General features: G+C 45.2%; 1 protein-coding gene across 2 annotated transcripts in view; it reads right to left on the bottom strand.

Moving 5' to 3' along the window:
• FBXO36 (F-box protein 36) overlaps window positions 1–17,808 on the bottom strand; it is a 99,780-nt gene that overhangs the window by 4,497 nt on the left and 77,475 nt on the right. The window contains exon 4 of one of the 2 annotated variants that reach the window (XM_030326690.1): window positions 7,189–7,703. The exons of the other annotated variant lie outside the window; for it this stretch is intronic. Coding sequence (XP_030182550.1) covers window positions 7,515–7,703 — 189 coding nt within the window. The 3' untranslated portion in view covers window positions 7,189–7,514. Of the gene's footprint in view, window positions 1–7,188; window positions 7,704–17,808 lie in introns of those variants that run through there. 2 annotated transcript variants of the gene reach the window in all.

Below are 17,808 nucleotides of genomic sequence, written 5' to 3'. Positions count from 1 at the left end.
CAGATGAACATAAGGGAAGGGAAACAAAAATAAAAACAGGGAGGGGGAGAAAACAGAAGAGACTCATAAATATGGAGAACAAACTGAGGGTTACTGGAGGCGTTGTGGGAGGGGGGATAGGCGAAATGCGGGAGGGGCACTAAGGAATCTACTCCTGAAGTCATTGTTGCACTATATGCTAACTAATTTGGATGTAAATGTAAAAAAAATTTTTTTTAATTAACAAAAAAACCCTCAACAAAGTGTGTTTAAAGGGAACATACCTCAACATAATAAAGACCTTACACAAAAAAACCACAGCTAACATCACATTCAATGGCAGAAAACGAAGAGCTTTTCCCCTAAAGTCAGCAATAAGATACGTATGCCCACTCTCACCACTTTTATTCAGCACAGTACTGGAAGTCCTAACCACGGCAATCAGACTGATTGACTTGTATCAGAGATACAAGGCATCCCAATTGGTAAGGAAGAAGTAAAACTTTCATTGTTTGCAAATGACATGATACTATAGATAGAAAACCCTCAAGGCTCCACCAAAAAAACTACTAGAACTAATAAATGAATTCAATAAAGTTGCAGGATACAAATCAATGTACAGAAATCCACTGCATTTCTATACACTAATAATGATTCCGCAGAAAGAGAAATTAAGAAAACAATCCTATTTACAATTGCACAAAAAATAATAAAATACCTAGGAAAAAACTTAACCAAAGTGGTGAGAGATCTGTACTCTGAAAACTATAAATCACTGATGAAATTGAAGATGACACAAACAAATGGAAAGATATTCCATGCTCATGGATTGGAAGGAAGAACAAATATTGTTAAAATGTCTATACTACCCAAAGCAATCTACAGATTTGATGCAATCCCTATCAAATACCAACAGCATTTTTCACAGAACGAGAACAAATAATCCCTAAAATTTGTATAGAACCACAGAAGACCCCAAATAGCCAAAGTAATCTTGACAAAGGAAAAAACAAAACTGGAGATACCACAATTCCAGGCTTCAAATTATATTACAAAGCAGTAGTAATCAAAGCAGTATGGTACTAGCACAAAAATAGACACATAGATCAATAGAACAGAATAGAGAGCTCAGAAATAAACCCACAATTATATGGTCAATTAATCTTTGATGAAGGAGGCAAGAACATGCAGTGGGAAAAAGGCAGTCCCTTCTACAAACGGTGTTGGGAAAACTGGACGGCTACACGGGCAACAATGAAACTGGACCCCTTACTTACATCGCACACAACTATAAACTCAAAATGGATTAAAGACCTAAATGTGAAACATGAAGCCATAAAAATCCTAGAAGAGAGCACAGGCAGAAATTTCTCTGACATCAGATGTAGCAACATTTTTCTACATATATTCTCTGAGGCAAGGGAAATAGAAGCAAAAATAAATTATTGGGACTGTGTTAAAGTAAAAAGCTCCTGCACAGCAAAGGAAACAACCAACAAAACTAAACCACAACCTACTGAGTGGGAGAAGGTATTTACCAATGACATATCCAATAAAGGGTTACTATTCAAAATATATAAAGAACTTTTACAACTCAACACCAAAACCCCCCAAATAATCCAATGGGAAAATGGGCAGAATACATGAACAGATATTTCTCCAAAGAAAAAATACAGATGGCCAACAGACACGTGAAAAGATGCTCAACACCACTCATCACCAGGGAAATGCAAATCAAGACCACAATGAGAGATCACCTGACACCCGTCAGAATGGGTAAAATCAAACACACAAGAAACAACAAGTGTTGGCAGAGATGTGGAGAAAAAGAACGCTCATGTGCTGTGGGTGGGAACGCACACTGGTGCAGCCCCTGTGGAAAACAGTATGGAGTTTCCTCAAAAAGTTAAAAATAGAACTACCCTATGATCCAGTAATTTCATTGAGTATCCAAAGAATACAAAAACACTACTTTGAAGGGATACGTGCACCCCATGGCTATTGCAGCATTACTTAAAATAGCCAAATTACAGGGGTGCCTGGGTGGCTCAGTCTGTCGAGCATCCGACTTCAGCTCAGGTCATGAGCTTGCGGTCTGTGAGTTCGAGCCCCGCATCAGGCTCTGTGCTGACAGCTCAGAGCCTGGAGCCTGCTTCGGATTCTGCGTCTCCCTCTCTCTCTGTTTCTCCCCCGCTCACACTCTGTCTCACTCTCTGTCAAAAATAAACATTTTCTAAAAAAATAAAAAAATAAATAAAATAGCCAAATTATGAAAGCAGCCCAAGTGTCCATTGATAGATAAGTGGATAAAGAATATGTAGTGTGTGTGTATATATATATATATATATATATACACACACTGTTCATGTATTCATGTTCAGAAATACCTGTTCATGTATTCTGCCCATTTTCTCATTGGATTATTTCGGGGGTTTTGGTGTTGAGTTGTATATATATATATATATATATATATATATATACACACACACACACACTATATACACACACACACACACACACACACACACACACAATGGAATATTATTCAGCTATAAAAAAGAATGAAACCTTGCCATTTGTAACAACATGGATTGATCTAGAGAGTATTATGCTAAGTGAAATAAATCAGTTGGACAAAGACAAACACCATATGATTTCACTTGTATGTGGAATTTAAGAAAAAAAACCCCAGCAAACAAAGGAGAAGAGAGACAAACCAAAAACAGACTCTTTTTTTTTAAGTTTATTTATTTATTTTGAGAAAAAGAGAAAGAGCGTGAGTGGGAAAGGGGCAGAGAGAAGAGGGAGGGACAGGATCCCAAGCAGGCTCCATTTGGCCAGTGCAGAGCCCAATGTGGGGCTCAATCCCATTAACTGTGAGATCATGACCTATGCCAAAATCAAGAGTCAGACGTTCAACTGACTGAGCCACCCGGGGCACCCCCAGACTCTCAACTATATACAGAACAATCAGATGGTTAACAGAGTGGAGGTGGGTGGGGAGGACGGGTGTAATGGGTGAACGGGATTCAGAGTACACTTATCTTGATAATAATATGTGGAATTGTTGAATCACTATATTGTCCACCTGAAACAAATATAACACTCTTAACTACACTGGAATTAAAATCAAAATAAAAAAAAAAAACCAACTTAGTTCATCAAAAGCTTGGAATATTCCCTGGACAACTAAATTAGAATGGTCTCTTATATTATGCTCAAGGCCCTCTAATTATTTCAAATGACCTTGGGCAAATCCTATCACCTTTTCAAATTCCATTGGTCAAATGAGGTGTTGGCTCCGCAAAGAGAAGTGGTATGTGGTTTTTGTGGTTAAGCACACAGACTTTAAGTACAGATTTAAATATTAGCTTTACCACTTATTAGTTACGACACCTTGGGAAAATTAATTTGTCCTCTTTGAGAATAATTTCGGCCTTGCAGGCCATACAGTCTGTATTGTGACTCCCAATTACTGCCACCGTAATGTGAAAGTGGCCATAGATGATGCTTAAACTATGTCCCAATAAAACTTTATGCTACAGAAAGAGGCACCAATCAAATTAGGCCTACACCATAGTTGGTAGATCTCTGATCTCTAAGACAGAAATAATAATCACTTACCTTCAAGGGTTGCTGCAAGAATTAAGTTGGTTACTACCTGTTTCTTGGCACACGGTAGGCATTCAACGAATGAAAGCTGCCACTACCATTACCGTTACTATTTCTAAGCTTATTCTAACTCATTCTGTGACCATGGATCTATGGCTATAAGACTTCCTGGATGGGTGGAACAAATTTCACAACTGCAAATTACTTTTCTGAGTGGAGACCTATGTGGAAGGAACATGGATCTGGGAACAGGATAAGCAGGGAACACGGAGTCTTTGGTAGCTCCCGGCCCTGAGGGTTCCATGTTGCAAGGAAGGGCAAATGACTGCCATTCCGCGGTGTGGATGATCTCGTTTCAAAACAATAAATACGTAAAGCTAAGATATCAGTTTTACTTTCTAAGATGACCTCATGCATAATGTTATGTTTTAACTGCAGGGGCACGTTTTTTCTTTCATGTGGTGGTAGCCTGTCTACGTACCGTTTTTAATATCAAAGACATTCATTCTTATTTCACCAACGGCTCCGAGCTGAAAAGCTTGGACGTTCTCCCACGGTATATTATCTTAACACAAACTGCGGATAAATGGCATCATCTTAGAGCTCAGAGCAAAAAACTGTCCCACAAAGGTTTTCTGTTTTTAGTTAAGGTCGTTCTATGTTAGTCTTGGGCGTCGTGGGAGTCAGTTTGGGGTAATTAATGAGGGCTGGTGACCATCTTGGACAGAAGCAGCTGGGCAAACAGTGATGAGTGGTGACTGGTTAAGTTGTCCCACCCCTGCTTCCCACCCTTCGCTCAATTCATAGTCTCTGTCTACATCTTGAGCCTACTCAGAATCACTATTTTGATCAATAATCCAAAATCGATCATTTGGATTCCACATAAGTGAGGTTGAATGCAAGTACCGAGCTAACTCGTTCAGGAAAAAAGCAGTAAGAGAATTTGTCATTAAGTAAAATATATTTTTTGTTGTTTATAAGTTTTCACATTTGCTGTTGTTAAGTGGTCATTCTTTTTTTTTTTTTTTTTTTAATGTTTGCTTATTTTTGATAGACAGAGACAGAGCATGAGCAGGGGAGGGCAGAGAGAGAGAGGGAGACACAGAATCCGAAGCAGGCTCTGGGCTCTGAGCTATCAGCACAGAGCCCGATGCGGGGCTCGAAATCACAAACCGTGAGATCATGACCTGAGCCGAAGTTGGATGCTTAACCGACTGAGCCACCCGGGCGCCCCAAGTAGTCGTTCTTATAACATGAAACATATAAATCATCCAGAAAATATCAGCATTTTGCTTTTACTGTGACAACGGTAAATGATAACAGAGTAGGAACACTTTTGACTGAAAATACGAGAAAGGGCAAGATTCTACGATGCTGCAGCATCTCACTGTGAAATGGTGTGTCATAAGCAAAGCAGATTAATTTGTCTACGTGAAAGCTGTCAAGTGAGGCAGAGACCACCACCAGACCTGCCTGTTCCCATCCAGTGGGATCGTCACGTGGGATCAAACATGGGGAATGAGGCTGGCAAAGAGGGGCAAGATGTATCAGCTGCTGAGGATACGTGTCCCCTGCAGGATAGTAGGTTGGTGATACTGTCTATAGGTTGACAAAAAAAGAAAATTATAATCAGGTAATAAGGCACCCAAATCATTAGGGCAAATAATCCCCAGAATAATCTAGTAACCTATGTTATTTAAAGTCCTATCTAGGGGCGCCTGGGTGGCGCAGTCGGTTGAGCGTCCGACTTCAGCCAGGTCACGATCTCGCGGTCCGTGAGTTCGAGCCCCGCGTCGGGCTCTGGGCTGATGGCTCGGAGCCTGGAGCCTGTTTCTGATTCTGTGTCTCCCTCTCTCTCTGCCCCTCCCCCGTTCATACTCTGTCTCTCTCTGTCCCAAAAATAAATAAACGTTGAAAAAAAAAAAAAAAATTTAAAGTCCTATCTAGGGGCGCCTGGGTGGCGCAGTCGGTTGAGCGTCCGACTTCAGCCAGGTCACGATCTCGCGGTGCATGAGTTCGAGCCCCACGTCAGGCTCTGGGCTGACGGCTCGGAGCCTGGAGCCTGCTTCTGATTCTGTGTCTCCCTCTCTCTCTGCCCCTCCCCCGTTCATGCTCTGTCTCTCTCTGTCCCAAAAATAAATAAAAACGTTGAAAAAAAATAAATAAATAAAGTCCTATCTAACAACAGTCAACGTATGAATAATTCCCTTTTCATTGCTATTTACTTTCAGCGCCCGTTTTTACATTATATTTTACGTAGGTAATAAGAGTTTTCAAATAGCCACATTTGTGTTCTTCCAAACACAAATTCATATTGAATCTAGAATGTTGTGCCCGCCCATAAGCTTTCAGAGTCTGTCAGTTGATTAAACACTAGATATGCAATGCTTAAGCTGTTGACATATTTGCATCGGCGACGAATGAGTTGTAATTTTATATTTATGTAGTTATGTTGCACACCAAGTTGTGCACACACGCAGTCGTTGCACACACGTGGTATTAATCTGTGTTCTGGCACTAAACAGCTGGCCCTGAGCGACCTCAGGGACCTCGGGGAGAAACAAGGCTGCAGGGGCCGTGACGAAGTGCGTGCCCTCCGCCTGCCGGCCAGTCACCTGCATCACCCTGACAGATCTCTCCCGGGTGGGGAATGAGGCCTGGGTCTCTCGCCCATTAAATCTTTGCCCTTTGCCTGGACTCCATCCAGGCACAACTTTGACAGGAAGCAGACTGCGCTTGATCTCACAGATGTTGCTGGAAAATCTCTGAGTTTCATGGGTGTGAGTTTTAAGGGATGGGAGTTAAAATCTGGTTTGATATTAGCACAGGTTTTGGTAAAAAAAAGAGAGAGAGAAAGAAGGTGTCACCAAGCCACAGCCATGAGCTGTTCGGAAGGACTCAGGCGTGGAGAATAGCCCGTGTGGGAGGTCTCGGGGCATCACGGGAAATTCCCCTGCACGGGGAACAGGTGCAGCATAGATGATCTCTTCTAGGCACTAAGGTGGAGGTCGTAGGGAAGAGGAAATGGTAACGGTGAAGAAGGTGATGGGAGGTTGACAGCTACTTTTTTCTGTCACCTAAAAGGAGTCATTAGATTATTTGCGCTAAGAGTGTCATTATCTGGGGGTACTTCATCCTCAGGACAGCTCAGGGAGAAAGCACTTTCTAAATTACCCATCACATTCCTTTGGGGAAACAGCATCCCTCTGAGAAAAGCTGGTAGCTCTATTTGGCCACGTGAAGTCCTGGGAAGGTGGGCTCTGGAGAGGGGTCCGCAGGCAGAATGCTGGGCTCGCCGCAGGGCCAGATCTGGGGTTGTCCCCACGCAGGGATGGAGCGTGGCATCCCGGGGCCCACAGGATGGGGCCCTGAATTCAAATGTAGGGGAAGAGAGCTGGGAAGGCAGCTACGCTCACCAGACTGCCAACTGCCTCCCGTGGCCCCTGCCCCTCCCCGTTCCCTGGGGGGGGAGGGGGGGGCAGGAGGGTAGGACACAAAGCCACCTCCATTGGGGAAAGATTCAAAAGTTCGGGACGCCTTTCAAATGCCAGAAAAAAAAACTATGGATATGTAGTAAAAAAAAAAAAAAAACCTGCTAATAATCATTTATTGTTTGTTTCCTGCACAGCAGAAGCCTCTTTTCTTATGGGTATCAAGGGCTTCCTGTCATGCAGCCCTTTGCAGGGGCCACGGACTTGACCCTCGCTGCAGGAGACTGCGGTTTAGGTAAGGCACTGCCGAGTCGGGTCTCGGTGCACCTGTGCGCCAACACCGGCTGGGTATGCTTCTCGGGTGGGTCCTTGAACCAGCCAGTTCAAATCGAAGGAAATCTTAGTGCTCAGTCGAAGGAAACAGAAGAGATTGGGACGCAGAAGAAAAAGACAGCCGTCTCTCGGCCCTCCTGCAGGTGGGAAGATGTGTCCCTAAAGGTGACCGGTTCTATGGCTCCCTTGTTTCTGTTTCCTCTTGCGGATCTGCCGCGGGAGCTGCAGCTTGTTGGTGAAGAACATCTGCCTCCAGCCCATATCCTTGGCCAGGGCCCTCATGTCAGGTGTGATGGTGTCACAGCAAGAGTGAACTATCTTCTCCCACAGCTCGTCCGACATGCACAGCTGTGGGTGGAAAAAGGCAGAGGTGGGTTACGTCGGTCCCCGGGTAGGGAAAAGTCATTCCCTCACAAAATCACTACCCGATCCTCGCGGCCGGTGAAGACACTGCAGGAAACATTACCTGAGCATGAAGACGTACGAGACACAGTTCTTGCCTCCTTTCTTTCCTCTTGGAGGAAAGGCAAGTGCCCAAATGCTTAGAAGGACAAGGCGGCGTTTGATTCGGGAGCAAACCAAGCCCTGCTCTCATTTAAGATGAAAAATACACGACAGCGGGAAATAGTACATACACCACGTTTTATAGTTAATTTATAAACACCACGTTATAGCGTCAGTTTCCAATTAACCATGCAACACAGGCTGATAATGGTATGGCCCACCAACCTTCCACCAAGCGCTACAGCAGCTTCGAGAGTGGGAGCGTTGCTAACTCCTGCGAAGCTTGCCTCCATTTAAAAAAATGTTTTTTAGTGTTTATTTTTTTGAGAGAGAGAGAGAGAGAGCATGAGCACGGGAGAGGCAGAGAGAGAGGGAGACACAGAATCGGAAGCAGACTCCAGGCTCTGGGCTGTCAGCACAGAATGCGGGGCTGAAACTCAGGAGCCGTGAGATGGTGACCTGAGCTGAAGTCGGACGCTTACCTGACTGAGCCACCCAGGCGCCCCAACTTGCCTCCATCATAAACCCTCACTTAAGCCATCTCTTTACTGGGCTCATACAGCTGACGGCTTAGTTTACTGCAGGCTGCTTGGTAGCAGATGACCTCATAATGAACAAGCAGCCCTCAGACAGCCAACCTGCCCTCATTCCTGGTGCCAGGGTCCCATCCACAAGTTTTGCTCTGAGTCCTTTGCACACTGTGACATCACACCGTGTACCAGAATCACACAATTCTGTGTACTCACTGGCCCCATCCAGCACATGGCAAAGTGAGCCATTGTCTGGGGAGAAACTTCTCTGAGAGGTTCCTCTGCAGCCTGGGGCTTTAACTGGAAGCCATGAGGCTAAAGGACAGAGAAGACCCCTCTGGCCCAAGATCTGCATGAGGCCATTTTGTCCTCCCTCCAAGTTCAGTGCGGCCACAATTCAGCTTCCATTTAGCCAGGACTTTCTAGTATGACATTTTTTTTTTTTAATTTTCTTAACGTTTATTTATTTTTGAGAGACAGAGAGAGACAGAGGGAAAATGGGGGAGGGGCAGAGAGAAAGAGAGAGAGAGAGAGAGAGAGAGAGACAGAATTACAAACAGGCTCCAGGCTCTGCTCTGTGAGCACAGAGCCCTACAAGGGGCTCAAACCCACAAACCTGAGCCGAAGTCTGACGCTCAACCGACTGAGCCACCCGGGCGCCCCGAGTAGTCGTTCTTATAACATGAAACATATAAATCATCCAGAAAATATCAGCATTTTGCTTTTACTGTGACAAAGGTAAATGATGACATTTACCTAGTGTGACATTTTCGGTTGGCACCATTATTTATGGCACTTTTGCCCTCAACAGTGTCCTCCTACTACACACTGTTAACGTGCAGATATCCTGACCCCTTCCATAACAGGCCCCAAATCCTTCCCGAAGGTAAAGCTTCTATTATATTTATTTAGTATCACCCACCTTGGCATTCGCCATGGCTTTTTGGTCTACGCAATAGGAACATTTAAAGGTGCTTGGATATCTGGTGTTACACAGCAGGCACTCTGGCTGTAAAAATCGTGCCCTAAGAGGGGTTCCACGTGGGCCTCGGTGACAGACACTGCCTGACTCCATCCTTCCTGTGCCGGTTCTGTGCTCCGGGGAGCTAATCAGCAACCCGATTTCCCTTTTCATCAGTTCCATTCAGTGGTCGTCATCTGTGAAAATCCGGAAGTGGAAAGGGCTAGGTGGTGGACAGTCAGTAAGGTGCCTGGAGTTCCTTTAAGCCAGTGGTGCCAGGGCACGCTGGTCTGGGCTCCTGTGTCCCGCTCAAGACCCTCTCAGACGTATCCCATCTGTAGGCACACCCACAAAGACTCCTCTCCGAAGGAGACAGAAAGGCGAGAAGCCTGTGGACCCCTGAAGGATCTGTCGTTGACGGAGCATATGCCCAGAGCAAGGAACTTTGTGTTCATTGCCTTACTTATATATGTATTTATGTCGATTTCTTTAATAAGTTATTTATTACAGCAAAATAGTCTGAAGCAATCTCGTGAGGGATACGACGACGGAAAGCAAGGCATTCGGTCAGTTTACGCACGATGCTGCCGAAGAACCACAGCACGCAAGGAAAGCAGATCCCTATCTAGAATAGGACTGCCTCCTCCATGATGAAGAATCCGGTGTTACTCACCCGCCACTGAGTTCCCGGCTGGATGCCCTAGAGTGCAGCCCTGTTGAGGGCTCAGTGTTCGTCTCTCCTGTGACAGTAGCCAGATTCCTCTTGATAAGAGGAGGCTCCTTCTGAGTCCACACACAGGCCCCATCCTTGCCACTGGGCATTTTGGTTATGAACCCAGCAAACATTAGGGTGGCCAGGGAAACAAGCTGACGGACAGCCACAGGGCAGAGCATCTTCCCCATCTAATAACTGAAAACTTCCTCTGCATCAAGTGCCTTTTGATGAGAAGTCACATGGGACACAGATATCTGTATCTTTTGGCTGATTCTGAGAAATCCGTCCAGATACCTCTTCCCTAGGAATCATCACAAATCTCCAAATCTTGTTCTTTTCAAGACTTTGACCATCTGGCCAAAACAGTAGCCTCAACCCCATAGGAACCCAAGAGCTGTTTTTCGAAAGCAGAACAGTTTTCTCCAAACGAATGCTTGTCTGTACTCTAAAACCCTGGGATATAAGCTATAATTTTCCTATGGAGGCACAACACAGGTCTCAGCAAGGATCTGGACCGGCCACCGCCATGTAGGCTGAAGACCCTCTGAGCATCACTGAATCTTCTGGACCATGAGAAGCCAGAAGCACTGCTGCTTACACCACAGTCAGGACCAGGAGCTGGGCTCCCCTTGCCACTGGCAGCTTTAGGTCTTCACGGAGAAGCAAACTCAAACTGTGCATGTACCTTGAAACCGAAAAACGATCCACAAAGAGCTGTGGTAGAGCTTATGGTCCACAAAGAGCTTACAGCAGGAAGTAGATCCAAGGCATGGGATCTCAGGTCATGTCTAGAGATGGCAGGCCCCTCAGTTCTTGCACAGTTCATCTCCAAGTCCTTGACGTACACGCACCTTACGAAGGCACCTGAGGTATCTGCTGCTTCCTACTCATCAGCACGATGTCTACAATGTTGACCAGCACATAGGAAAGTGATACGATCAACAGCTCTGTGATGGGGGCACCCGGGTGGCTCAGCCAGTTGAGCGTCCAACTTCGGCTCAGGTCATGATCTCACAGTTCGTGGGTTCAGGCCCCGCGTCGGGCTCTGTGTGGACAGCCCAGAGCCTGGAGCCTGCTTCGGATCCTGTGTCTCCCTCTCTCTCTCTCTCTCTGCCCCTCTCCCGCTAATACTCTGTCTCTCGTTCTCTCAAAAATTAAATAAGTAAATACATAAATACGATTAAATATTTTTAAAAAATAGCTCTGTGATATAAGTAAATTCCACGGCTAGAGAACTAACATAATCCTGATACAAAATGAAGAAGGTATCCTGTCCTCCCCACCAGGGGAAAGCAAATAAATCTATTGTGTTCTTATTGGAAAATCTAGGAAGACATGAGAATGGCATGTAATGGGGTGATGACAAAGGAGGAGGTGAGAAATGGCCGGATTGTAGGTATATTTTGAAGGTAGAGCTCATGAGACTTACGAACGAATTCAATGAGTAGAGGAAAGAGAAGAACTAACGATGAGCTCTTTGGCTTAAGCAGCTGGGTGAGTGGTGTTGCCAATGACCGAGAAAATAACACTGTGGGAGAGGTAGAATTGGTAAACAGGTGTGTGTGGAGGGACATCAGTAAGTCTGGTTTTGACGTGTCAGATCTGAGATGTCTATACTACATCTAGGTGTAAGTGTGGAGCATGCAATTAGACATAAAAGTAAGGAGTTCAAGGGGGCAACCTGGACTGGAAACATATATTTGAAAATTATCAATATGTAGGGGCGCCTGGGTGGTTCCGTTGGTTAAGCATCTCACTCTTATTTCAGCTCAGGTCATGATCTCACGGTTTGTGGGTTCAAGCCCTGTGATGGGCTCTGCACTCAGAGCATGGAGCCTGCTTGGGATTCTCTCTCTCCCTCTCTCTCTGCCCCTCTCCTGCCCATGCTTGTGTGCATGTTCTCTCTCTCTCTCTCTCTCTCTCTGTCTCCCTCAAAATAAATAAAAACATTCAAAAATAAAGAAAATTATCAATAGGTAAATACTATTTAAAGCCCTGGGATCAGATGCTATCATGTAGGTGTGACCGTAGATAGAGAAAATGCCCAATGTCTAGGACATTCCAACATTAAGCAGTCAAAAAATAGAAAATTTTTCAGCAAGGGAGACTGAGAATAAGGAAGAAAACCCAAATAGCAATCCAGGGGGTCAGATGCTGTTGAAAAGGTCGGAACTTGAGACTGGCTGGTGTTTTTGCAAGATCAGGGACAACGGCAACCTCGACACGAGCCGTTTCAATGGCACAGTGGGGATGAACGCCTGGCTAGCGAGTTCAAGAAAGGAGAGGAGAGGAAGCGGCTATGGCAAGTACAGACACTCTTTTGAGGGAATTTTGCTTGGAGGACAGAACAGGGAATCAGGTCAAGGCATTTTCTCTTTCTAATTTCTGTGCTGATGGGAATGGTCCAGTAGAGAGGATAAGACTAGTGACAGAGGATAAAAAAGGACAGCCGCGCGAGCAAAGTAGTTGAACAGAGGAGTTGAGATGCACAAGTGGAAGTGTGAGTGTAGGTAATAAGAGGGAGAACTTCTCACCTGTAACAGGAAGCTCACGGAGCAGAGGGTAGAGCTGGGGAGGGAACAACGGATCCCTGGTGACGGCTTCTAACTCCTCCGTGAAATAAGAAGCCACAAAATGAGCCAAGAGCGAGGATGAAGGAGACTTGGGGAGAGAGAAGAGGCTGTAAAATAGGCATCTTGGAGGGTAAAAGAGACTAAGACACTCAGTTTCTTAGACAAAGGGTATTTTATATATCTTATAAGTAGGATGTAGTCTTTGGTTCTGAGTCGGTTCTTGATGCCAGACCCATGCTCACGGAATGGGGTCCCGAGAAACACAGAAAAGATAATAAGCGAAAGTACGAAGGCCTCTTGCGTCTCGTATTGACGACGTTAAAGCAGGGAACTGTGTTCAAGACACCACACTCTCACGATCCTGCCTTGGGATAGACGAATCTGGAGGTGCACCCTCGTCTACCCTGGATAGCCGGTTCGCCGCACAGCTAGGGGGGCTATGCGAGTATTGCACCTGTTCTCCCACACTTCCCTGTTCCTGGCAGTCAGGGGGCTGCAAAATTTCAGAACATCGCACGTGAGGGGCCCCTGCCTGGCTCAGTCGGTGGAGCGTGCAACTCTTGATCTCAGGATTGTGAGTTTGAGCCCCAGGTGGGGTGTAGAGATTACTTAGAAATAAAATCTTTTCAAAAAAGCGTTAACAACATAGTGCACGAACCTCTTCTCTTCCATATTGTCTGAGGAGACCTCGCATTTCAGATGGCACAGTAGGAGACGGTGGGGTTCTCTCTAAGCCTGAGTGCCTAAGGGACGTTGTGCAGAGCATAAAGACCATAGACCCACAGTGGGTAAGAATTGTGGATGAAAAAAAAAAAAAAAACAGCTATTATTGTGTTAAGCCACTGGGGTTTAGGGGTTGTGTGTTATCCCAAGTCACAATCTAGAACTTAGTCTTATGCTAACATGGCTATTGCACAAAGCTCTTGAGATTTTTAGTATATTTGGCCTATGCTATCTAATTGCAGTTTAAGGATGGCTATGAGCTTTGAGTCCTTCACAAGATAATGATGGGTCCCTTCTTACAGAGAAACTCACCCAAAACAGAATCACTTCACGTAATCCCATCAGTTAAATGATAAACTGGTACGGGGCTCAAGCTACCTTCTGACATCTTCCCTTCTGTTAGTTTAAATTCCATGATGGCGAACGTGGTCATTGGGAATGGCTCGTAGGCAAATATATAAAGCTACATGGAAAAGAAAGCCAAGTGTTCACAGTCGTATAGGTAACACAGCATAAAGGATAACGAAGACTTTGAAATAGACCAGACCAAAAACTCGGACGTGTATCTTAAGATGGGGAGGAACCCCATTTACACGTTGCTGCCAATGGATGCTTCCATGGGGCCGGAGGAAGAAAACTCTTTCAAAACAATGGTCTGTCATTGTGGTACCTACCCGCTGTAGTTCCTATCTACGGAGGGAAGAAACACATTCCCATACTTATCTCCAATTTTATAAAAGGCAGACTCTTTTTCTTTATGTCTTTCAGGTACTGAAGCGGACGACTAGTGAACGTAGTTGATTTGAATTCTGGCCCTGCCACTTAATAATTAACTAAACCTGGACGTAATACTTAATTGCTCTGAGCCTGTCTCCACACCCAGCCTTGTGCTTGGTCATCTAAGAAGCAGAATGAAGTGATTTTAGCACAACAGCTTTGGGGTAAGATTTCCCAGGTACAGTACCTGGCTCCCCTGCTCCCCAGCTGTGGACTTTATCTGAACCTCTGTTTCCTTCTCTATAAAGTCAGGACAAGATATTCTCTGCCATCCACCTCACAGGCTGCTTAAGGATTACATCGAATTACGTATTCGGTGCTTAGCACATAGCAGGCACTCAGTAAATGACAGTTATGATTCTATGGAAATGATACTAAACTTTTAGTGCAGATTAGGACTAACATTTGTGGGGCGCCTGGGCGGCTCAGTCAGTTAAGCGTCTGACTTCGGCTCAGGTCATGATCTCATAGCTCATGAGTTCGAGCCTCCCATCGGTCTCTGTGCTGAAAGCTCAGAGCCTGGAACCTGCTTCAGATTCTGTGTCTCCCTCTCTCTTTGTCCGTCCCCTACTCTCACTCTGTCTCTCTCTCTCAAGAATAAATAACCATTAAAAAAAGTTGTTTTTTTTTTTAAAGGAATAACATACGTAAAGCACATGAGATATATATAATTAACGAGCAGGAAAGGGAGACAGAACGGCCTGCTACCTCACCCATTTCTCAGAAGACACTAAGAGGGATGTCTGGGTGGCTTGGTTGGTTAAGCATCCGACTCTTGGTTTTGGCTCAGGCCATGATCTCACAGTTCATGAGTTAGAGCCCTGCATTGGGCTCTGCACTCACGTTGCAGAGACTGCTTGGGATTCTCTCCCTCTCTCTCTCTCCCCCTCCCCCACTGGAGCTTACTCTCGCCCTCTCAAAAAATAAATAAACATTAAAAATTAAAAAAAAAAAAGACACTAGAAAGAGGCGCCATAAGCATTTAGCTACCACTGGGTAGACAGTTCAGCTGCCATGGTTGGGAGTCTGGGGAAAACCAAGAAAGACCATCAGTTCACAGAATGGAAGAATGAGAAGTCAACTACGAATCCAGAGACATCAAGGAACCACCTACTTATGGACAATGAATAATGTGATTAATTAATTCCTGTTCATAGAAATTAAGACGAGAGAAGGAACTACCTATTTATGGACATTGAATAATGTGATTGATTAATTCCTGTTCACAGAAATTAAGACCAGAGAAAAATGTTCTTTTTCTTCCAATTAGTCACTTAGATAAACTTAAGGATCAGAAGAACCAAAGCATCTATCTATCCTCTCTCCGTCTATGCAGACGTTTCTTCAGAACCTCTATTTGCCGGGCATGAGGAATACTAAGAGAATACTACAGAAGACAGATTCACAATTAAGTCCTTACAATATGCTCTGTGCTAATGCTGGAATGAAACTAACAAGGCCAAACTGACCGTCCTTTTGGAACAAGTTCTAGAAAGTTCTCTCCCTGCAGATCATTGAAACCAAACTGAAGAGAGCTGGACCCACCCATTCTTTCACTGGGCACAGTGCTGTCATCCCAGATGGTCCCCTGAGCAGCCAGTTCTGGCTAGCAGGAGGTCAGGAGAGCAACAGCCTTCACCCCCTAACCCGTGGGCTTAGACATGGTGTGAGTAGCACGACATCGAAGGGCTGAAGCCCCAAACCTTGTGGAGAACATGGTGGGTGGGGAAGCCCAGCTGCCTCCCTTGTCTGTGGGAGGAAGGCCTGAGCGATTGCCAGGCATCCCCAGACACAAGGTACGTTCTGTGTCTGCCCCTGCCCTGGACACACTCCGGCTCTGCCTGTCGCCACCACCATCTATACCTGCCCCTCACAAGCTACAACCCACGCTGAGCACCCTGGGACCCACCCCAGCAGCATTCCACAGCCACCCAGAGGGAAACTATTGAGTGCCCCTGATTTCTGTCTGCCTACCGGCGGCCACCATTTCAGTCCACCTGGGGCATACCCAGCCACATACTGCCCACTCTGCCCCCAGCCCCAGGCAGCCAAGCATCCCACTGGCACCACTCCGGGCCTGGCCTTGGCTCTGTCCTGTTTGCGTTCGTGCGTCCTAACTTCCTTCTGGGAAGGGGAAAACAGGTCAGCATTACCTCTACGTCAGGACACCATCACACTTGGTTATGAGCAGAAAGCAGCCAGGATTGTTTACTTCTATACTTCCCTGTACTCTCATCCTACTCTAAAAGTACTCCAATAAGGGAAAAGAGTGAATTACAAATAGAAATGAATAGTATAATGAGCCATAATCACTTAAGATTCTTCTTGCATAAACATCAAAGCAAAAACGATTACACATTCACACATGATAGTGACAGCCCCCCAAACATTTTGATATTCGTCATCTGTCATCCTATCTTCAACAGTCCCTCAAGGTCTGATTTCCCAACTCAGATCACAACATATTCTAAACACAAACGACAAAGGGAAACTCTCAGGAAATGTCTTAATAATAACAAAACAAAACGGATCCTCTGATCCTCCTTTAAAAGATTTGAACTCTCACATGAGGATGACTACCCCATGACCAACACGACACATTTCAGGATATCTGAGTGTGTCTCCTATAATGAGGATTATGGGAGAAAACTACGAGGTTTGGAGGAAGAGAAAAGAATTCTCAAAAGAGAGCTGAAATCTCCACCAGTGTAACTCCATTCATGACTCATATTTTATACTGGAAATATTTATAATTTGTCTTATACTACAAATTAGTCTACAAAATACCCTCATCTAAGCCTCCCAAACCCTGGGGCTCTTAGCTTGGGAGATGCCAGGCTGAAAAACACAAGGTCTACATCTTGACTATGGTTCCAGGGGCTTTGATCCAAGGCACAGCTAATCGTGGAGTTAGCTCCCCCTGGCGGTGGTGCATGAACTTAACACACACGATGCTATCTGAAAGTCGAAAGGGATCCCAGGGCTTAACTGGTTAAGACCTCTCCTTTTACAAAGGGGGAAATTAAGGCTCTGAAAGGATAAGGGCGCTGCCCAAGGCTCATAGTGGGAAGTGGCTGATCGAAGAACAGAACCCAGCTGTCTGTCAGGACACCACCACACTCGGTTTTGAGCAGAAAGCAGCCAGGATTGTTTACTTTTTTACTTCCCTATACTCTCATCCTACTCTAAAAGTACTCCAATAAGGGAAAAGAGTGAATTACAAATAGAAATGAATAGTATAATGAGCCATAATCACTTAAGATTCTTCTTGCATAATAATCGAAGCAAAACACCCCACAATACCTGTACACAGTAAAGATAGGAAAATACCCCCCCCCACCCTCCCCCACCCTAACTTCCAGCCTTTTAGAGACCTTTTATCTGTAGCTTTTTTAATGTTTTATTTATCTTTTGGACGTGGGCGGGGGGGGGGGAGCTCGAGTTGGGGAGGGGTAGAGAGAGAAGGGGACAGAGGATCTGAAGCAGGCTCTGGGCTAACAGCAGCGAGCCCGATGTGGGCTCGAACTCATGAACTGTGAGATGGATCATGACCTGAGCTGAAGTCAGAGGCTCAACCAACTGAGCCACCCAGGTGCTCCTATATGTACCATTTTAATATCAGCCGGTCAAATTCTTGGACTGAACTCAGAATTGGGTTGCTGTAAATATA

The sequence above is a fragment of the Lynx canadensis genome, chromosome C1, assembly GCF_007474595.2.
Source record: "Lynx canadensis isolate LIC74 chromosome C1, mLynCan4.pri.v2, whole genome shotgun sequence".
NCBI lineage: Eukaryota > Metazoa > Chordata > Mammalia > Carnivora > Felidae > Lynx > Lynx canadensis.
The sequence above is the reverse complement of the archived record's forward strand: the minus strand, read 5'-3'. Positions and strand labels throughout refer to the sequence as shown.